Source organism: Danio rerio, chromosome 4 (genome assembly GCF_049306965.1).
Source record: "Danio rerio strain Tuebingen ecotype United States chromosome 4, GRCz12tu, whole genome shotgun sequence".
NCBI classification, from domain to species: Eukaryota; Metazoa; Chordata; class Actinopteri; order Cypriniformes; family Danionidae; genus Danio; species Danio rerio.
Window position 1 is genome coordinate 5,206,614 of NC_133179.1, and position 23,700 is coordinate 5,230,313.

Below are 23,700 nucleotides of genomic sequence, written 5' to 3' on the forward strand. Positions count from 1 at the left end.
GCGTAACCCACGGCGCATGCAACGCGTGTAACTGTGCATTTATACTTCTGCGCACTGTCTCTGTTGGTCTGCATTAACACTTCCGAAACGCTAGTTGGCAGTGAGGTGTTAATGCTCCTCTGTGTCGAGTTTCTTCGCTGCGGTTTTGCTTTTCCTGAACACTTCCGGGATGTACAAGTGGCTCAAACTCACTCATTTTGAGGCAGGAACCGGCGGACGTGCAACAACTTTAACTATGAGGTAAATACAAAACAAAACTTTCCATCCGGAGCTTCTTCACGGGACTCCACACTTGTAAACAATCGCTCCATCAGGCTCGCACCATTCGCGCAGCTCGCGGTCCCGCCCCGACTCATCAGCGCTACCAAGCCGACCAATTACAGAGCTTGCGCTACGCATCGTTGCGACGTGTAGTTACATTTTTTGAGAGGTGCACGTCAGTGACGCCGACGGCCACGGCGAAGGGCTATGCGTCAGCGCCATAGCATACGCCGGCGTTTGACGCAGAAGTATAAATTAGCCTTTAGAAGTGAATTTTACCTGTATCCCCTTAAACTTAACTTTCTTTCAGCTTACTTCACCAGAAAACCCCACTAATTCTACCAATCCAATTCTAGGTAGGATTTGAACCAGCATTGCCAGTGTGGGAGGCGGGCAAACTAACAAGAACTTAGTGTCTAAAAAGCTAGTGTGTCTCTTGGAGAATGGGACATACAATTTACCACATAGCTCTTACTAAATAACCTCTATTACACTCGGGCCCCAAACCATACTTCCATCTTGGTCATGGCACTAGTGTAATCCATCTGGTTCTACTCCAAAGCAGGATTTGAACTGGCATTGCTAGCATGGGGGAAGTGCTCATGCAGACAAGGATGCTAATTACCAAAGTCTCTAGTCTCATGTGCAGTTTAGAGATGGTGAAATGAGATTTTCCCACACAACTCTTTCTAGCTTACCTCTGTTTCGTTAAGAAGGGTATGATCCTAAAAAAAATGTATTTCCACTTAAAATCATTTTGCCTGTGAACATTATTGTTTGTTATTATAAGATAATGTACATTTGGAGCAGGAACTAACATTTCCTGGTGATGTGTGGTGCTGGAAGGTTGCTAAGTTGTTGCTATTGTGGTTTTGTGGTTGTGAGACTGAGGGATGACGAAGCCAGTATAATTGTATTGTATTGCACTGCTTGCCCCCCCACTCCACCCTCCCCTTTTTTTGTTTTTTTTTCTCCTTACTAAAGGCTGCTCTCTGGAATCCTTAGGCAGGGGCAACGCTGGAGCTTTTTTGTGTGTGATTAGAAGTCACACACTGTGGTCCTCTTTTCAGCATGTGTGCATGTGTGATGCGTTTTGATTTTTCATCCCTTTGAGGAGCACAGGGAGACAGTAGTCTGTGTTGTCCTGGCATTGCGCTTCAGATTAAAAGCCCCCAGTAGTCTTCCTTTGGGCCCCTCTGTCTTTTGGACCCGAGGAGCCCTGATGTCACATTTCAGAGACTTATTTCAATGCCATGTTGGGCTGTGAGGGATGAAGTGAGCTCCGTGAATGGATTTTATCACACCCCAGGGATGCTCATCAACACACTGTTCCTGTAGAATAAACCTTCACAGGACTCAATGAGCGCAGAAATAGCGCTATTTGTCCTGTGCGTCCTTTTTTAAGCTTGTGCATTGATTTTAAAATTAAGATATGTCTCTAGGTATTGCAAAAACACCTACTTAGTAGTGTTTGTTAAACTCACCACAATGATTTAAATAACATAACATGACTTAACATTGAAATAACAAACCTTGGTATGTATAAAACTTTCTGATACTCTCTGAAAAACCACTTAGCAGCCAAATAAAAATACATAATTATCCAGCAATGTCCTACATTAGGCATCAGGGGCAGACTGGGACAGCATTTTCAACTGGGAAAAGGTATTGAAGATCAGGCCAAAGTGAAGAGAAGGGAAGGTAGGGGGGAGAGAAGCGTAATGTTTATGAAAATTGGAGGGGGTGGGAGCTGGAGGGCAGGCTAGAATCATGGGGTAGGCCAGATAGACCGCCAGGCCTATCCCAGTGCTCCCTTTGGCCAGTCTGCCCCTGTTAAGGAACACACCTACGGTACAGTAGCTAGCTCTCTGCAACTCACAAGTTCGCCCACTAAAACTAAGCAGGGCTGCCTGGATGGGTGACCACATGGGAAAGCTACTGTAGGTTGCTGCCGGTAGTGAGATCAGTGGGGGGCACTCAACATGCGATCTGTGGTCCTGGCTTCTAACGCTCCAGTATCTTGATGGGGACTCTTCACCGTCATTTGGTCGTTAAAAATCCCAGAATGTCCTTCGAAAAAGTGTAGGGGTTTGTCCACTGGCCTCTGTCCATCATAAGGAGATTCCCCCACCAAAATATATAGTAAAGCACTTTGTGTCCAGAAAAGTGCTATATTAATGTAAATAATCTATTGTATTATTATAATAGCCACAAAACAATTGCAAGAAAGCACATAAGCAAAACACCTAAGTACTATAGTACTCTGCTAGTGCTTGCCCACTTGAAATACCTCAACCTCCACCAATACACCTCAGTACCAATCCAGCAGCAGCTTCCTAGAATATCACAGCAACAAGTTTTCACAGGAAAAACTCCACTATGTGTGTCATTAGTAGAATATATTAAACATGATTTCTCTGGTTGCATAATGGAGATATTGAACACCCAGCAGATAATATGCTTGGTGGATTTGCATTAGCACCCCCTGCAGTGGTCGGCATTGATTTGCAGAGCGTGGCAGGGTGCCAGGAATATTGAAGCTGGAGCGGCACAGCTGGTTGTCGATACTGTTGGTATCAGCCTCCACGTCCAACTGTAGACAAATCATGGGTTTGATCCAGCCAGTGGAACCACACACGTTAATGAGCTGCTCTTGCTTCCATAGTGCAGAATGATGCTTATTTAGAGTAATCCAATCCTCATGTGTAAATGGAGGACCTGTGGGATTGTCGTTATGCCCTTAAAGGAACAATCCACTCTCTTTTGGAAATAGGCTCATTTTACAAATAGTTGACTTTATTAAACAGTTGAGTTTTAACATCTTTGAATCCACTCAGCCAATCTTTGGGTTTGTCAGGAGCACTTTTAGCTTAGCTTAGCTTAGCATAGAATCAGATCAGATCATTTGCATCTCGCTCAAAAATTACCAAACTGATTCAATAAGTTTCCTATTTAAAGCACGACTCTTAGTCATGAGTGTCTTTCACTCTAGTCTTTGACTTCTAGACTTTAGTGACTCTAGTAACATTGTGTTCTAAAACACAGAAAAAGAAAAGTTGCTATATTATTTGCTGATTTAGCTAGCGATGATCTTACGCAGTACCTGAAAATAGTCCCCAGTTAGGTAACTAGGTGCTTCTGCAGTCATGGTACACAAACCAAGTACTTTGATTGTAGGAAAGTTTGTTCTGGTAGTGAGAAGAAGACAGGGTCGGTGATATAAGGTAAATAATAGGTTTATTTCTCTCAAAGTCAACGAGAATGATAACACTCGGCTCAGTGTGTGTATGTGTTCGCTCTCCTTCCTCGTCTGGTCATTTCCGTCCCATTAATAAGCTGTCTCTTTGGCCCAATCACTAGAGAAAACAGGTGTTATTTTATTGTTTCTGGTCTCTCAACCTGCTCTCCCTCCTTCTTGGGTGTTCAACCATACTCTCCCCATTACATTGTTTATTACGCCTGAATAAGAGTATAGTTCCTATTGAACTGCAGAAGAGTCAAGCTTTAAATAGCAAGATCGTCACAACTCTTTGGTCATTTTTGAATAAGATGCTAAAAGTCTAATCCGATTCAATGATCTATTTCAAGGACGTCCAAACTCTGTCCTGGAGAGCCACTGTATTGCATATTTTAGTTCCAACTTCAATTTAGACACACCTGAACTAGCTAATCAAGGTCCTCCAGACAGGTGTGTTGAAGGAAATTGGAGCTAAACTGTGCAGGACACTGGCCCTACTGGACCGAGTTTGGGGGTCCCTAATCTATTCTAAGTTAAGCTAAAATTGCTCTAGACCTAAGCTAAAATCATCCAGATGGTTGGATGAATGAATAAATGGTAAAACTCAACTGTTTAACTCTGGGGGAGCTGTAAAATGAGCCGTAAAGTGGTGTGTTCCTTTAATGGCACCTTCATTCGTGATGCTCCCCAGTGTAAACTGATCTGCATCTTTTACTAAACCAGATCATGGATTCTACATGCATCTGACAGAAACTAAAGATGCTATTGATTCAAAGTTGTCTGGGTGTTTGGAGTCAGTGGAACTAATCTGGATGTGACGATTGGCTGAAATCTCAGCACACCCTCTTCCTTTTTGCTTTTACGACCGACACAATCCCCAGTGCCGTGTTTCCTCGCTGTGACCCTTAACTCTCTCCGTCTTTCACAGAGTCTCTCTTTTTGGTGGCTTTTGTCCACCTCTCAGTGTATTCTTGTCACCAAACGCTCCCCATTAACAAAAGATGAGAGCCGGATCTCCATCACAGGGTCACTGTTTTTCTTAAGAGCCCCAAATGGCAGAGCATTGAACACTAAGGCATGTCTACTGTTTACCAGTCGAAAACAACGCAGCATTGTTGACATTCGTCTCAGCTCGTTCGCAATCGAAAACAATCTTTTCACAATTGAAATGATTGCAGAGGTGCCCTCTGTGCCAGCACATTTGAGCCCACGGGAAGAGTATTTCCAGCACATCATCAACAGGTTTTGTTGAGGCTAAACTGAGCGGTGTAGACATGTACAATGGGCTTCTCTGAATGCTGAAGGAGCTGTATCAAGCTCCCCCTTATAAAAGCCGTCCAGCAAGTGAAGTAGGTGCCCTGCATAAATTATGCAAATTCAGCAGAAAGGATAACAACAGGGAGAGCAGAAACAGTCTGATTCTCGGAGGTTTAGTCCTGGCACAAGATGTAAACACATGCCTGATCGAGAAGTGTAAGAATCAATGACTTTTTTGTGATGCATTGTAGATACAAGACTGCAGCTCATGCAGTTGTCAACTAAATATTAAGTTAATTAGTCAAATTAGAATTAAGAATGATTCTGACATTCACTGTTGATATGTGTACAGTATCTAAAATAATTGATGAGTTTATTTGTTCTGTGGCTGTTTCTAGAGCTCACAGATAAAGCACAGCTACATTGTGAACATAAAAGAAGGTATTTTGAAGAAAGCTGAAAACCTGTATCTATGGACTTTTCTGGTATTTGTTTTTCCCTCAAAATGTATGTTGTGTACAGCAGAAAGTGGAAGCTCAAAAAGCTTTTAAACAAGTGGAGGATGAGTAAATGGTTTCCGTTCTTCATAAACTATACCTTTTAGAACCACAGCCTAGTAGCCACATACCATAGCAACCCTAAAGGCCCATTATTAACCATGTAGCATCAACCTAGTAACCACTATGTGTAACCCTGCTGGTCCTACACCACCCAACCTGCTCCGAGCTAGGATTGAACCGGCAACTCTCTGCATGGGAGTTGATTACTCTAACAAGGAGGCTAAATGCCATAACCTCTAATGTCTGTCACTAGAGCACCTTAAGAGGTCAGAGGAGTGAGGTTTACCTGAATAGCACTTTACTAGCTGGCCTCCATTACACTTACCCCAATCCTCACTCCCATCTGGGTCACGGCACCAATGCAACCCTGCCGGTCCTACACCACCCAACCCGCTCTGAGCTGGGATTGAACCAGCGACTCCTCACATGGGAGTCAGTTGCTCTAACAAGGAGGCTAAAGACCATGACCTCAAGTTTCTGTCATTAGAGCAACTTTACAGGTCAGAGTAGTGAGTTTTACCTGCACAGCATTTCACTAGTTGGCCAACGTTACCTATGCAATGCCCTAACAACCACCATTACACCATAATAACCCCATAGCAACCTCAAAACACTTTTACCAACTAATACTAACCACAAAGCAACCACCTAGCAATGCCCTAGCAACCACCATGGCACCCTCATAATGTATATATGACCAAGCAACCACCAAAGCAACCAAAAAACCACACATCAACCACAAAGCACCTTATGGCCTGTTTCCAGTGAGTGGTACAGTACAGTATGGGTTGGAAAGCTTTTATAGCCAAAACAAATTAAGTGCCATTTTTAAATACACAGCCGAGACTTTACGCCTGAATGAAATTTACATATATTAACAAGGCATGGTCGACCTGAGCTCAAACAAACCTTCTCTGTCGTCTTGATGAACAGCCACAAAGCCAAGAAGAGCAGAATCTACCCTGTGCCCCATAGTTGTTTTTAAGGCAGTCTAAAAGCTTTCTTGAGAGAGCTTGCAATTGCGTTTATATCTGAAATAGTGAACTTCTTGATCTGATGATAATAATGTGTGTGTGATTATTGAAGTGAATCTGACATCCGATCCTTTCAGAAACAAACAAACGTGAGACTCGCACACAAAAACAAAAGAGAAGCCCAAACTAACAAAGGAGCAAATGATTCTTTCAGCAACCTAAAACATGAACAAACTGCAGTGTTCAAGTATTATCATCACCCTTTGGACTATTATGAACTCGATATGACGGAAAAACTTTCTAACAGAGGTTACATGTGCTGGCGAAAATGAATGTGCAAATGAGAGGTTTGCACTGACTGTGTGCTATATTGAGTGTTGTTTTTAAACCCAAATAAGGACTAAATGTATGCTTTGTGTAGTTTTTCTGTAGTTGATAACATACCAGAGACTGTAATGCCTAGTTCAGACTGCGTGATTTTAGCCCCGATTTTGGCTCGCCGACAGGTTTTGAGAAATCGCCGACAAATGCCTGAAATCACAGGCAAATCGCTGCTCGTGCACGTGAGTGACAATCACACAGTATGAACGATCAAAGACGCGATCTGAGAGAATCGCCGATGAGTCGCCGATGCCTGTGAGATATTTGGCATGCTGAATATCTGGAGCTGTCGGCGATTCAAATCATGCCGTGTGAATTGAATTTTGACTGAAAATAACATCAGCGATCGCCTACAGCCAATGAGAGAGCGGCATTCACTTGCGTGTGCGTGTGTATACCTGCTGCAGGCCAGCGGGAGGCTGGGGGAGAAGTTAAAAGCGCTCAATTTCGGTTTATTTGGACCCACAAAATGGAGGAAAAACTAGTGGAGGTTTAACAGGACTCAGGAGCAACCGTGTCTGTTTGACGTTTCATACAGAAAGAAATTAGTTGATTATCAACGTTGAGGAGAAATGGCTAATTCCCATTAAACCCATGGTGAGCAAACATGTACATTTTCTACCCCATTAAAGGCTTCTTTCTCATTATGTAGTTAATAACAAAAGATGTACGACGTGTTTTTGGCTGTGAGACGTAGTTTGGACGAAGTTGTCGGCGATTCTTCCTATAGTAAAGTCATACAATGTGAACGTCCCTACCGCCGATCCATCTTGCAGTGTAAACAAAGCAGCGACGAAACGCTAGCCCAGATAGTCATGCAGTGTGAAAACATCTGTGACACGACTACTTCAAAAATCATGCAGTCTGAACTCTGCATAAGGGTCTATATGTGTTCATATATGTTGCATTTATTTATTTATTTATTTTATATTATCGCCGACATTACAGTAGGCTATTTCGCCCTATCATTTATCTGAAGTTATAATCTAATCTTGTTCATACACTGAAAAAAAATATTCATAGAAGATTCCTTAAATTTACTTAATATTTTTAAGTTAGGTGCTTGTAAACAATTTATTTATGTTGAATTTAAACAAATAAATTAAGTTGAACATTAGTAAATTTAATTTGTTTAAATTCAACATAAATAAATTGATTGCAACATTTTTGCAGATAACATTTCATTCAGTGTAGAAAGATTAGTAATAAACATTTATACACAGGTATTTATGTGTTTAAAGCATGTTTTCTGAGAAGTGCTTCTCATATGACGTGTGAACAGTTTTACTTTGACATTTCTTCGAGCGAGAATTACATTGACTGAAACTTTTTTCGTACACCCCCATTGGTACCCTTTTGGCAGTGGAAACGCAAGCCTGATGACAGTGACCCGTACCAACCCGTACCGTACCACTCAGTAGAAATGGGCCATTAACATCTAATAACACCTTGGTAATCACAAAGCTTCCTAATAACCATCTAGCAAACACAAAACGCCCTACTATCTGTAGTTACACTTAGCATCTCCTTATAAACCCCATAGTAGCACAACTTATAATATCATTCACTTACATACAGAGCTCAGCATATATAAGTACACCCTTCACAAATCTAAATATTTTAAATAAAGATTTACTACTAGATGCAATACAATATGTATTTGTGAATGTACATTAGTGAATCTACACTAAGTCGAAGGAAAATGAAGGAATGAATGTAATCAACATGCAGCTTTCAGCAGAAAATCCCCTTCAGATCATGTATTTACTGCAGTGTATCCACGCGTAAAAAAGGCAAAGACACGTGTTGTTGCAAGTTGTTCACATCTAAAGCTCCCCAGGATGTTATAAAAGGTGACCTTTACTTTTAACATCACGTCGCATGTCGCCAGCACCGTCTCTTGCCCGCGCACGTCCCGTTATATGGACCGCGAGCCTATGATTGATTGCGCGCGAGACTGTGGGCGGCGCGTGAACGCAGCGTCTCTCCGGTCGCGCGCGCCGTGATCACACACTGAATGAAGCTCTAGCGTGGGAAAGACGAACGGGGTACGAGAGATACTGACATGGAGCCACTGTAACATTACTATTGCGTTATCAATAGATTGGCGTTCACTGTATACGCGCGTTACTGCCTGAAGAAGATGCGTCCGATCACGGCCAAACCACATCTGTTCATCGCGCAGCTGTGGCTCATCTGGCACTCAGGTAATACAGTGATGCACATGAATGCGCAAAGTTGCATGCATGCGCGAGCGTAATTTCCACAGGTTGTTGTATTAATTATTGATGAATGCATTGTTTTTGATGGAAGTTTGGGTTATTGCGTTGTTATTCTCAGTGTTGTGCATGACTGTTGAGTGAACGAAGCAAGATATAAGGACTAATTATTACTAATTATCTACATGAGACACCAACTAAAATCTCATAAAGCAACAAAATATGAATAACATTAAAAATCTGATGAAATATTAAAACACTGTATTTAAAGATCACAGTGCAGTCCTCGAATACTAATTAACTATTATGGTAAACCTTTATTTTTTTGACATTTATCATTTAAACTATTGGGTTTTTACCCATTTTACAGCAATAAGCTTACATTTAGAATAATCATTGGTTGTTAGATAGTTAAATAGATAACAGTGCAACTTTATTTTGCTTTTTGACATCTTTCAGAAAGGTTTTAAAAACCTAAAGTTGACACTTGCATTCAATTTAAAACAATTAATTTACTGCTGATGCGTGGATCACAGTGCAAGCCTTAAATACTAGTTTATTACTATTTTAAACCTTTATATTTATGCATTTAATCCTTGAAACCATTGGGTTGCTACCAATTTTACAGCAATATACATTTAGCATGATTCTCGGTTGTTTTAGATATTTAAATAGATAACAGTGCAATTATTTTGCTTTTTGACATCTTTCATAAAGGTTTTAAAAACCTAAACTTGACACTTGCTTTCAATGTAAAATGATTAATTTAATGCAGATGCATGAATCACAGTGCAGCCCTCAAATACTAGTTAATTATCATGTTAAACCTTTATATTATTGCCATTTATCCTTCAAACCATTGGGTGTTTTACCTTTTTAACAGCATTATGTCTAAATTTAGATGGATTTAGATGTATTGTTTTTTTATTTAGTGTGTTGTTTCTAATATTTAAATAGATGACAATCCAACTTTGCTTTTTTACATCTTTAAGAAAAGTATTAAAAATCTAAAGTAGACACTTGCATTCAATATGCTTTAATGTCTATAAATGCATTGTAATATATTTAATGTAATGCTGATGCATGGATCACAGTGCAGTTATTTTTGCATTTAATCCTTCAAACCATTGTTTTTTTTTTTTTCAATTTTACAGTGATGCGCTTACATTTAGCATGATCCTTGTTTAGTTTAGATATTTAAATAGATAACAGTGCAACTTTATTTTGCTTGTTGACATCTTACTTTCAAAAAAGTTGAAAAAAAACCTGAAGTAGACACTTGCATTTTATATGCATTAATGTATATTTAATACATTTAATTTAAAGCAGATGTATAGATCACAGTGCAGCCCTCAAATACTAATTAATTTTCATGTTAAACCATTATATTTTAATCATTTATCCTTCACACTAATGGGTTTTTAACAATTTTACAGCAATAAGCTTACATTTAGAATGATCATTGGTTGTTTAAATATTTAAATAAATGACAGTGCAACTTTGTTTAGCTTTTTGACATCTTTCAGAAAGGTTTTAAAAACCTAAAGTAGACACTTGCATTCAAAATGCTGTCTATAAATTCAGTTTAATACGTTTAATTTAATGCAGATGCATAGATAACAGTGCAGCCCTCAAATACTATAATTATCATTTTAAACCTTTATATTTTTGCTGTTTATCCTTAAAACCATTGGGTTTTACCAATTTAACAGTAATACGCTTACATTTAAAATGATCATTGGTTGTTTAAGATATTTAAATAGATGACAGTGCAACTATACTTTGCTTTTTGACATCTTACTTTCAGAAATGCGTTAAAACCCTGAAGTAGACACTTGCATTTAATATGCTTCAATGTCTATTTAATATGTTTAATTTAATGCAGATGCATGGATCACAGTGCAGTCCTCAAATACTAGTTAATTATCATGTTAAACCTTGATATTTTTGCCAGTTATCCTTCACACCATTGAGTGTTTTACCTATTTAACAGTAATACGCTTACATTTAGAATGATCATTGCTGTTTTAGATAGTTAAATAGATGACAATGCAACTTTATTTAGCTTTTTGACATCTTTCAGAAAAGAAACCTAAAGTAGACACTTGCATTCAATATGCTTTAATGTGAATACATTCACTTTAATGCATTTAATTGAACACAAATGCATCGTCTTTGACTCTTAGATTAATGTAAGTGTAGATTGTGGTGTTTAATCTCAATCCTAAAAGACTAAGCATTGAAATATGTCGAGCTCTAAAGAGACTTTAAAGCCTTTTGAGTAAGTGAATCAAAGTTGTATGAAGTGTTACATTATACAGTTGACTTGAATCATTAAGCTGTTTAGTGGTTCGTTTCACTCACGGTATAATGAAGATGACAGATTTCACTTCAATGAATCCACATTTAAAAATGAAATCAGTGTGTTGGTTCATTGCGGTGGTTCAATGTTTATTTTGTTTCTTTAGAATTTTTGTTGCCTGCTCTGCATGATTCAGTTCAGTTTCACTCAAGGACGTTTCAGCCGGTTGCTCCTGGCACTCAATATATGATGCTCTTTTAATCCCTCTGTCTGTGTGCATCCTGCTGAATGAAATGTAATTTGACATGCCGTGGAAATCTAAAGCGTTGAGTTTTTAACCGCATGCGTCTTCTTGAGCCATCTGCGTCTCTGCATGCTGGCACATCAGAGGTCATTTTTCCCTCAGAGTTGATCTCAGCTCTGTTCACAATACACCATTGTGCTGTTTATATCTGTGCGAAATGTTGTAATGCTGCCGATTTTTGCTCCGAAGCGTGGGCTATTTTGGTTTGGGGAGTCATATGGGCTTCTGTGCTGTAATTTCATGTGTGTTGGCAGTGATGGCAGGGGAAGCCCAGATTTCGTGCTGCTTTTGTTTCACTGTCGCTCATTCACCATTAATGCCAGCAGCAGGAAGAGAGAAAGAGACTGATTCTGCCCACAAAACGCACGATGATAGATCGATTCACACTAGGTCACCCTGCCGCGTACGTAAACAACCTAACCACAGCATCAGGAAAATGAGTTGAGTTTCTCTTGATCAAATGACTGAAAGCGAAAGATTGATTTCCATTGATTCACCACAACAATCCGAAGGCATTTCATTATCAGATGATATCTGACAGAAGCATTACCAATCTCACGCAACACACTGCAAAAAAAATTTTAATTGGATTTACTATAGTTTCTTTAGGTGTTTGCAAACTATTTATATGAGCTTAATTTAAACAAATTAAGTTTAAGAACATTACTAAATTGAATATGTTTGTTTAAAGAAGCCCATATAAACTGTTTCCCCTTACCGTAAATCCAATGCATCTGTTTTGGTGCACACTGTAATATAATATTTCGCAATAGCTCCCATTCATTATCAGTCAAAGTAGATTGAATAAGTTGTGAACTAATCTGTTGTGTGTGCATGACAATAGGCCCGTTTCAGAAAGGAGGTAAAGTAAAAACTCAGAGTAATTTAACCCTGAAATGAGAGAAACTCTGGGTTTTCATTTTCAAAATGGCAGGTTTGTTAAACTGGAGAAAGAAGGGTAAGTCAAGCCTGTTTCTGGAAGAGAGGTAACTTTAACTCAGAGTCAGTTACCGTAATAACTTATTATGTGAACCTAAACTGGTCAGGAGCAGGTTTTATTCTCTAAACTCAGAGTTTCTGTCGGTCTCCTCCCTTTTTTTTAAAGACGAAGCGGTATTAGCCTTACGTTTCCACCCAGCTATTTTAATGCTCATTTTGGATATGCATATAAAAACAATTGATGGAAACATCATGATGCACATAACTTTTGAAAATACGCATAAAAAAACATGCATAACTGAGTAGGATAACCTTTTATTCTAAAGAAAAGATGTGCCTAAACTATGATGAAAACACTTACTGAACAAATTACAGTATGTGCATTAAAACAAGGTTTGTTGAGAGATCATACAGTATGATGATGAAAATGTGTGTGAATGGACAAACCAGCAGGCTGAGCACACTGTAACACATCTGTCTTGTCTTCTGAGGTGCAAGTACATTTATTAAATAAAGAAAAGACTGACACAGCTTCTTCTACAGCAGTGAATTCTGTTTTTACTGTTGATATTTGGCGCCCTTTAATCAGGAAGTGACGATTTTTTTTCTTTTTGACTCGTTGGATAGAAACACTGCTTTATTCGCATCTTTTATGCGTTATTCCAGGGTTGCACATAAATTTTATTAACAATTTGGGTGGAAACATAGCTATTGCCTACATTTCAGTCACACAAAGAGTCACGTACGAGAATGGCTTGTCCTTTTTAAATAAATAATTAGCTTAAATTCACTGACCTTCGACAGGGACATGTGCTATTACTACATTAATGGGATTATTATTCTTTCTAAAAACTATTGTTTAATTCTGCTTACATTCTAAATGTTAAATCAACCTCTATCACTGATCAATAAAAAAGGCAGACACACAAATGCACTTTTAAACCTATTAAAACTGATAACGTGAATAAAATAGGAACGAGAGTAAAAATTTAACAAACATCACACATAACATTACTTATACTTAAACATTTAAATACTTTAGATGTAAAATTACGCGTTAACTTGAGCAGCTGTTTGACCCAAGCTAACTGTCTCTGTTTCACTAATGCACTGGTGTTTCTTTAATAAATATATGCTCATATTTGCTATAACTTTGCATGAGCACATCCAGTTCAGCTGGAAAAAGAAATAGTGATCTCTTTTTAAGATGTTGCCTTAGTCACTCGCAATATCCGCGCTCCATTGATAATGCCTTTTTATAGTGGCGGTGTGTGCGATTAACTCTGAGTTGGTCTATTCAAAGTTGATTGACCTAACTCAGATCAGCTATTCTGAAACCGACAACTCAGAGTTTTTAATCTCTCGGGAAATCAACTCAAGAGTTTAAGTTTAAATTCCGAGTTGGTTGAACCTCCTTACTGAAACAGGCCCAATATCTTTAGAGATGTTTCTTTTGAGCTAATCCAGTGTTATGGATGTGACATTTGCAGTAAAATCTTTAAAACATAAATGCACAGTGAAAGTATATGTTAACATCATATTAAGACATCTGATTATATTTTCTAAAACAACTAACCACAGAGTTAAGGGATCATAAAAGTATCAATCTGTAAACATTTTTCTATATTAATTGAGGAAAGTAGACATGCAAGACAACAGTAGGCGAGTTACGCACTGTAGAAATTCTGTAAATTAATATTATTTGATGTTTGCGGATTTATAAGCAAAATGCCTGATTATGGATGTGATATCTCCAGCCCAGACTCATTATTGATACGTACCCCTGTATACATTTCTGGAGAGCACCAAATATGTCCCAGTAGGTAATTTATTTATTTTATTTATTTATTTATTTTTTTGCAGTTTTGGTTTTCTCAAGTCCACCAGAGGCCACTGTGTATGCTTTTTCAGATCTCTAATTTCTCTCACGAGTGCTATTCGTGCCTGCTGTTCTCACGTAAATCCACCTGAGGCCACTGTCAACTGACTGACTCACTGATCAATACCCCCACCCTCCTCCTTTACTAAACCCAACCAATAGTGTTTTCAAAAGCACAAATCGACCCGATCACCCCCTTCTCTAAACCCAACCGATAGTGTTTTCAAAAACAATTCCGAAAAAGCAAAGCTCTCACGGCCGTCAGATTTTTAACATGCTTTCAGATCTTACCACATTCTCACCCTGTTATTTACTTGTCGCGGTCAACTCCTCTCAGCATCTCAAGTCCGCCGATGTATGCAACAAGCTACTGGGCAAACTAGTGTAACCCACAAATCCTACAGCACCCAACCCGCTCTGAGCTGGGATCGAACCGCTGAGTCTTTGTATGGGATTTGGTTGCTCTAACAAGGAGGCTAAAGCCCTCGGCCTCTAATGTCTGTCACTAGAGGTCAGAGGAGTGAGGTTTAAATGCACAGCACTTCGCCAGCTGGCTTCCATTACACTAGTAACAGTGTAAAATCCATCCACATGGAGGTAATCGGTCAGCTGGTAGTGTGAAAAGAAACTGAAGCATCGGCGGCATCATACTGCAATGTAGTGATGGTTTTAAAGATAAAATGCAGTCATACGTAGCTCTGGCTACATTTTTGCGCTCTCCAGAAATGTATACAGTGGTACATTTTCACCTGTGTTGGTCATCTCTTTGTTATGGATGTGACAGATGTAAAATTGCCACTTGTGGGATTTTGGTAAATCAAATATAACTGTTTGAAAACACTGACAGAGACATTTATGAGTACATTTTGGTGACAATGTAATGTTTTTCATGACAAGGTTGACATTTGCATGGAATTGCTCTTTTGCATTTTGTAAGTGAAGTTTCATAAACTAATTTCGAGAGGAGCACATGATATGATTGTGCACCGCTGGCCACTCATCCGTAATCAGTAATAATCCAATCAGAATGATCCTAGCTTAGTATAAATGGATCACTTTCTCCCCATTGCACTATCTTCATTTTGGAAGAATCCCCCCTTCCACCCCATCTCCTCCTTTTTCTCCCCTTCTAAAGGGGGAGCGATCGAGACCTACCTGATCTCGGTTCTCCTGATATGCTTCTAGACCGGGCGGGAGCCCTGGGCTCAAATATCTCCGAGCTCAGGGTTCTCTCCCGGGACAGCATGCCAAACCTGCTATAAGTGCCAAGCATATCTAAGTGGGAACTCTTGAAATGTTAGTGTGCATGACTATATCTCTTTTAAAGATGTTGTTGTAACTTTGTATTTTAATGGATTTCATTATATCTGCTTAAAGTCAGTTTTCAGATCTTCATGGACTTTGCTTTACTGGTATTTGGCACCAGATAGCTTGAACTTTTCCTAAGTTACATGATACCAGAGAGAGTGCAGAGAGGAAATATTTAATACCTGAACAATGCACATTTGTACATTTTGTTAGCCTTTATTAAATAGGCTGTAAATAGGAGTTTGATAATGCGTCGTTATGCATTTACTACACTCTGTTAACATTTTCTGTTTTTTGTGATTTACAAGTTTTTTTCATTTATTTCCGGATTGAATTGCACTATGGGATGTTGACTTAGTCTGCTCTGTCGACTTTTGATGTTGAGTATTCAACTCTACAGTTTAAAAAAGTGACTTTTAATGACATTAAAGTAATTTAAAACAATATAATCTATAATAAATAATATATAGAGAGAAATAAGTCTGTAAAATAACAGAAAATGTAACACCTGTTTTTAAAATAAAGTAGAAAACCTTATGCATTTTTGATCATTTATGCATATGTGCATATGTACATAACCTGAAGGATTTATGACATTATTAACCCGGATGTATTTTTTTGTAGTCCCAAACTTCGTTAGCCATAGGCTTTGCCAAGCTAACTCTGTAAAAGCCAATGTCTCACTTTGCAGTGAACGTTGAGCGTATTACATTTAGAGATGTTGTTTATATTCACACAGCTACATTACACATCAGCTAAAGTTTATAATATGTTATTATCAGTGGACCACTCCTTTAACTTCAAATGTTTTTAAAGAGGACATTGAGGTCTTATAATGCTATTCAACAGTGTCAATGAATGAAAAATGCTACATATATTTTTTAATGTTTATAAAAAACTAGTTTCAGAGTGCACTTTTTAAAAATATATACTAGTATTGCCTCATGCAAACTATAAAAATGTAATTTTCAAAGGAATAGTAAAGGACAACGGTTAGTAAGACCAGAGAATACAGCCCTTAACACATTTAAATACCTTTGCTCTGGTTTGTGCCAACCACAAAATGTTTTATGCAATACATTATTAAAGTCATTGGAATTCAGAAGCCATTTACCCACCACAATGATTCATTTTCATGTGCAGCTTATGTCACATAAATGCATATTCTCCTGAAGCTGTCCCATATAACCTTTATATCATCAATAAATAAATCCCTGTTAAATCCACCTTAATTATTGATGACTGTGGCCTATTTAAAATTCAGCAGTCGTACCCTATTTAAGCATTAAAAAAAACAACTCCGCTGAGCTTTGTTTATTAGGACATGAATAAGAGATCGCCTGCAGTGTGTCATGTTAAATCACGTTCATCATGATTTTCTACTGTGAAAACTCAGATCCGTGTTGATTTGGATGTAATGAGTGTGCGAGTGTCAGTAAAGCAGATCTGCTTCGGTTTGACTGTTTCTATCACGGCCTGAGGCAATATTGCTTGTGCTGTTATGTCATCCTAAAAAATGGAGAGTTGCATAATGAACTGAAGTGTTCTGGATATGAAATTCACATCGATTTTAATCAGCCAGCAACGTTTTGTGTCTAGGGCTGCATGATAGAGATACAACAAACTAACATTGTAATTTTCTTTTATTGTAATATAGTTGGTAATGAATCTGTATGGAAATACTTTTTGAAAAAAGCTAAAATGACTTTTTTTCTCCACAAATGGCACAATCTCATAAGGGGCTGAATAATTTATTATGAGTAATCAGAAAGGAAAAAAATATATAAAATCCTCCACATGAGTTTCTAAACGCCACATTTTAAAATAATATGGCTAAAATAGTCATATTTATTAATTTATATTTATGAAAAAAGGTTTATATATCCTAATAATTACTTTTTCTTAACTAAAAAACAATAAGTATACTTAACTTATAATCTATTTTCGAGAGGATCACATGTTTATGATTGACCACAGCCGGTCCTGCATTAGCAATCATATGATTTACCAATCAGATGAATCCAAACACACATAAATAGTCAGATTTCTTTACCTCAGTCATCTTCGCCTTGAAGAATCCCCTCTCCATCTCTACTCATCCCCCTCTTTAATTAAGAACAGGGTGGCATGGTGGCTCAGTGGTTAGCACTGTTGCCTCACAGCAAGACTAGTTCACTAGTTCTAATCCCAGCATGGGCCAGTTGGCGTTTCTTTGTGGAGTTTGCATGTTCTTTTAATCTTCACATGGGTTTAATCTGGGTAAATTGGCACTGTATGTGAGTGTTTCCAGTACTGGGCATTCACCGCATAAATGCTGTATAGTTGGCAGTTCAATCCACCATGACAAACCCCAATAATCAAAGAATAGGCAAACCCAACAAATTCAGGGGGGCTCTCGAGACCTACCTGAGCTCAGACTCCCCTTTCTCCTGATGAAATGTGAGGGAGCCCCGGGCTCAAGGATCTTCTGAGCTCTGGGACAGCATGCCAAACACGCTTTATTATCAATCATCAGCTAAGTGTGAACTCTTAAATTGTAAGCTATAGACCACATTCAATAAGTTTTTTGACCACATCAGTATTATAAAATATTTTGTAAGGAGTTTTGCAGTGATTGCATTTAAAAAATGTTTATATTTAATTTTTAATCATATTGTATTCTTTTTTCTTTGCCAAATATATTTTTTAGCACTTTGTGCAGATACAATATCATATACAGTGGGGGAAATGCATATTCAACATGTCAATTGAATAAAAAAATAATAGGAGAAAGTGCTTAACTAATGAAATGTATTTAATACTTTATATAAAAGGCTTTTTTTGGTGATGGGAGCTTAAAAACGCCTCTTATATGGAGAATTAAGTCACATGCATTGCTCAGGTGTGAGTTTCTCACAGACTTTAACTGAGTGTAAATATTGTGATGGTTCTGTGGGTCTCGTCTATCAAATCTGAGCTTTAATTTGTATTTTCTATTGGATTGTAGTCAGGTGATTGGCTGGGCCATTCTACAGCTTGATTTTCTTTCTCTAAAAGCATTTGAGTTTCATTGTCTGTGTTTTGGATCCTTGTCTTGCTGAAATGTCCACCCTGGTTTCATCTTCATCATCCTGCTAATGTAGATGTTGGACTGAAGCAGATGTTAATATGCAGTGATGAAGTGCATAGTGTTGCTGAAGAACTACTGAGAGATTTCAGCTGCTGTCTGGGCTTTCACTGCCTTTCTACACCTCCCTTTCTTCATGTGTTCAATACTTTTTTCCTGTTGATTTCATTTTATTAAACATAACTTAATTTGTGAACTAAACAGATTTGTTTTCTTTTCATATATGATTTTTTTAGTTGTTACTAACATATGGTGAGAATTTCAAGTCAATGGCACCTTTAGAAATATGTTCTGAGAAAAATGGTGACGTGTCTAATACTTATTTTCCACGCTTTATATACATACAAAAATAAGTAACACACTGTTCTGCTTTTTTACAACCTAGAAAAAATGACCATAAAAACAATGTAGCTATTAAATAACAGTAAATGTAAAAAGTAATAATAATAATAATAATAATAATCATATTATATTCAGAAAAGTTTAAAAACGTGAGACATTCTGAATTGTAATGTTTGACGTTGCAAATACATGTTGTTGTTGATTTTTTTTAAGGAAATAATCAGATATACTTATGAACTACAGTTATGTTTTTATTTTTATTTTTTAAATAAGCTTCTATATTAATATTGAGACTAAAATAATATTAACTAATAAAAGACATTCAGTTTTTTTTTTTTACTGTGTAAGTAAAAATAAAGATGACTAGTGCACATCCCTGGTCATTTTAAATACAGCATCCTATTTAGCCTGAATAATAACAACATACTCGCATTTCATTCTTGGCTTAAAATATTCCCCAGAGTAAAGCTATTCAGTAGAAACACAATCTCCTGTAAAGAGGACCCTGCATTCAGAACAGGCACTGAGATGGCCAGCGATCTTAATTTCATTCCATTTCCGTTGCACTTCTTCAGCGGTCGTATTGGTTTCTAATGTGTGTGATTAGATTAAAATCAGTATTTACACCATCACAGAGTATCCGTTTCCATTGACTTCGGCTGGTGTTTTTGCATGTAGTTAGATTCAAGAACTTATTAAAACATCTTAAGTGCTATATAAAGTATAAGTATACACTGCCGGACAAAAGTCTTGTCGTCGATCCAAGTTGTAAGAGCTACAAATAATAAATTCACTTCTAGTTGATCATTTGGAAAAGTGTCAAAAAGTCGATGTTTCAGATGAATCATCTGTTGATCTACGTCCCAGTCATCACACATACTGCAGAAGACCTATTGGAACCCGCATGGACTCAAGAATCTCAAAGAAATCAGTCCAGTTTGGTGGAGGAAAAATCATGGTTTGAGGTTGCATTCAGTATTCTGGCGTGCGAGAGATCTGCAGAGTGGATGGCAACATCAGCAGCCTGAGGTATCAAGACATTTGTGCTGCCCATTACATTACTGACCACAGGAGAGGGCAAATTCTCCAGCAGGATAGCGCTCCTCATACTTCATCCTCCACATTAAAGCTACTGTAAGCAAAAAAGGTCAAGGTGCTCCAGGGTTGACCAGCCCAGTCATCTGACATGAACATTATTGAGCATGTCTGCGGTAAGATGAAGGAGGAGGCATTGAAGATGAATCCAAAGAATCTTGATGAACTCAGGGAGTCCTGCAGGAATGCTTTCTTTGCCATTCCAGATGACTTTATTAATAAGTGATTTAAGTCATTGCAGAGATGTATGGATGCAGTCCTCCAAGCTCATGATGGAGTCAGACACAATATTCATTCTGTTTGCACTGCAGCATGACTTTATATTCTATACTGGACATTATTTCTGTTAAGTGACAAGACTTTTGTCTCAGCAAAGTCAGATGTTACTGTCCTAATTATATAATTAAAAATCAAGGCATGATCTTATTTTATTTTTGGTAAAAAAAAAAGCGTAATCTAGAGGCCTTTACCTTTTATATAAGCCACTTCTGACACTCAATGATCAACTAGAAGTCAAGTTACTATTCGCTATTCCTAAAATTTAGATAGGCGACAAGACTTTTGTCAGGTTGTGTATAAGTGTAACTTACCTCAACTCAATTATAAAGGACCTTACATATATTTAAAATAATATTTTCTTAAAGTATTTAAAATAATAGTATTAGTAATGAGATAATTTATTTTATTCATCTGATGTAGTTTTTATTAAATTATTTATGTATTTTTTTGCACATATAGTAAGAGCTCTAAATAGCCATCTAAGTATGTTGTTCATTTTTACATTAAAACAGGGATGTCCAGACTCGGTCCTGGAGGTCAGGTGTCCTGCAAAGTTTATTTCCAACCCCAATCAGACACAGCTGGCCTGGCTAATCAAGCTCTTACTAGCCAGTCTAGAAACATCCTTGCAGGTGTGTTGAAGCAAGTTGGAGCTAAAATCTGCCGGACACGGCCCTCTAGGATCGAGTTTGGACACCCCTGCATTACAATATCTGTTACGTTTGTCACACTTTATTTTTAGGTGCAATTATTGCTATTAATAAGCCAATGACCTTTGCCTCACTCCTAATTTGTTGCTTATTAATAATTAGTAAGGTAGTCGGGTTTATTGGGATTATAGATGTAGAATAAGAACATTCAGAATATGTATACATATCAGAATAATATACAAATCATAACATGTACTTTATAACTACAAATAAACAGCCAGTATCCTAATATATAGGTAATTATATATAGGTAATAGTGAGCACTGGTATCTAATCTAAATTGTTACCTGTATGTGCTTGCATTGAACATGCTTTACATGCATATTAAATCACTTTGTTTCATTTGAATTAATGCAGGCACTAATTTTTTTTACATGCACCATGTAACTGTATATACATCCTTTTAGTGCATAAAACCAGTTCCTCATTCTGAGATATGTACACAGCTTTTATGTCAAGCATTTATTAATGAGATTCATGGCAAATTTTCACACCTGTCATAGTCTACATGCTTAACTTAAGCAGATTTCCTTCTATTTTGGCTCCCAAAAAAATCTAAATAGTGTTGAAACTCTGAGACGATTCATTTTTAAATCCCATTCCTTGATTCCCTCTGTAAGCATTTGTCTGTGCTCAGCAGCTTTTTCCCCTTATCTATAAAGCAACTGTTCATTGAGGAGTCTAGAAGTGCTGGTGTGAGCGTGAAATGAGTCTTAGAAGAAAAAAAGTCAATGTTTCTTCCTCTTGACCTCAGGATGTGGATGTGGAGCAGTCAGTATTTAAACTCCTCAAAGGCTTTTGGCTCGCTCCGGCAGACAGACGGTGAGCTGAGGAAGGAAAGCTTTTCCCCTATTGAAGAAAGATGGAGTATTTAGTTCCCTTTCCGAGTCGGATCTGACCTGCTGTCCGTGGCGTGAGGGAGGAAGTGTTAATGGCTGAACGCCACCGGAGGCTCTGTCTGTCTTTAGTCAGGGAGTTTCCTCAGGCACGTCCTAAAGCTCTCCTTGCTCTGATAAAAGCGTTATATATACTGTCAGACATAGAGCTTGAGTACTCTTATGATGATAACATTCATCTTTTAGCTGTCAGACTTATTGAGCTCATCAGTAGCCCAAAGTGTGTTTATCTGTTGTTAACAGGTGTTGAGTGTGTGTCAGTGTAGTTTTTGTGCTGTAAAAAGGGTTTTCATAGCTGGCAGGTCCAAAAGGGCTCCTAAGGCAACTGTTGTACCCTAATTCTGTACAGTCTTCATGAAAATTGAAAATAGTTCATTCGTTTTTCATCATGTTGGGGTCATTTTAGAAACAAATATAGAATCAAAACATAATTTAGTTTTTTTTCTGTTGTTAAAATGATCACAGGTCATTTTTGACAGGAGGATTTAATACTTGCATATTCGTAGATTGCAACATTATATGACCCTGAGTAACAAAATTAAGATAGAGATCCACTGATGTTTGGTTTGTTAGAATGGGACAGTGCTTGACTGAGATAAAACCTTTGAAAATCTACAATCTGAGGGTTAAAAAAAATAAATATTGACAAAATATTGACTTTAAAGATGTCGATGTGAAGTGCGTTCAGCAATGCGTATTACTAATAAACTAATTTGACTTTTATACATATATTTTACTGGAGGAATTTTACAAAATATCTTCACAGAAGAGGATCTTTTCTTAATATTCTAATGATTTTTGGCAAAAAAGAATGCTAATTATGAATCATACACTGTATTTAGTTTTTTGCCAAAAATGTATTTGTGTAACATAAACCTGGTTTTGTGCTCCTGAGTGGCATATTTTTTTATTGCCAAACAAAACATACATTGTCAAATAAGCTTACTGGGCAGATTTGGTGCGCATCAGAAAAAAAAAGATTATTTTGACCAAAAACTGTATTTTTGGCTTTCTGGGCAACACAAGACTGGTTTTGTTGTGCAGGGCGGCATGGGATTTATTAGATTTTATGAACATTAAAAATAACTTTTTGCTCTCAAATAAATGTATTGGGTAGATTCTAGACGTAAAACTTTCATTTTCTCTTCATGGAAATAGATTTTTAACAATTACTGATAAACCTGTTGTGAGCTCTGAAGTTTGTATTCTCTTTCTACTGTACCCATTTGATTGCATTAATTTAGCTCGTGTCTAAACAAATACAAATACATTACCCTGCACTCTTCTATCAATCAGTGAGCTAAGAGAACATTAGCTCCACCCCAAATAAGTTGCTCACTAAATACTTCAATGCTTGTAAATGCAAACGTCCAATAAGCTTGAAAACATTTTCATTGATACAGCCAATAACCTTAAATAACCACTTACATTTCTCTTATTTGATCGTGTCATTTGCAAAGCTTCATGAAACTGTACATCTTTCACTCATTTTAAAATCTTACTCATTACTTTACAAATTTACAGAGTTTGTAGTTGTGATTCTGCTTGGTTGGTTTGGTCCATGGCTTTATGATGGTTTAATGAAGTCTTTTCTAGAACATTCCTATGAATGGGGAAAATACTATGGAAGCAGTGCTGCTGAGAAGTGGG

The 23,700-nt window shown here is 37.6% G+C and overlaps 1 protein-coding gene across 10 annotated transcripts in view; it reads left to right on the top strand.

Moving 5' to 3' along the window:
* The window catches only part of ptprz1b (protein tyrosine phosphatase receptor type Z1b), a 94,956-nt gene that overhangs the window by 8,324 nt on the left and 62,932 nt on the right, over positions 1-23,700 (top strand). For 6 of the 10 annotated variants that reach the window (XM_073946911.1, XM_073946913.1, XM_073946912.1 and 3 more), the window contains exon 1: positions 8,680-8,878. The exons of the other annotated variants lie outside the window; for them this stretch is intronic. In XM_073946911.1, the coding sequence (XP_073803012.1) occupies positions 8,815-8,878 (64 nt within the window). In that variant the 5' untranslated portion in view covers positions 8,680-8,814. Of the gene's footprint in view, positions 1-8,679; positions 8,879-23,700 lie in introns of those variants that run through there. 10 annotated transcript variants of the gene reach the window in all.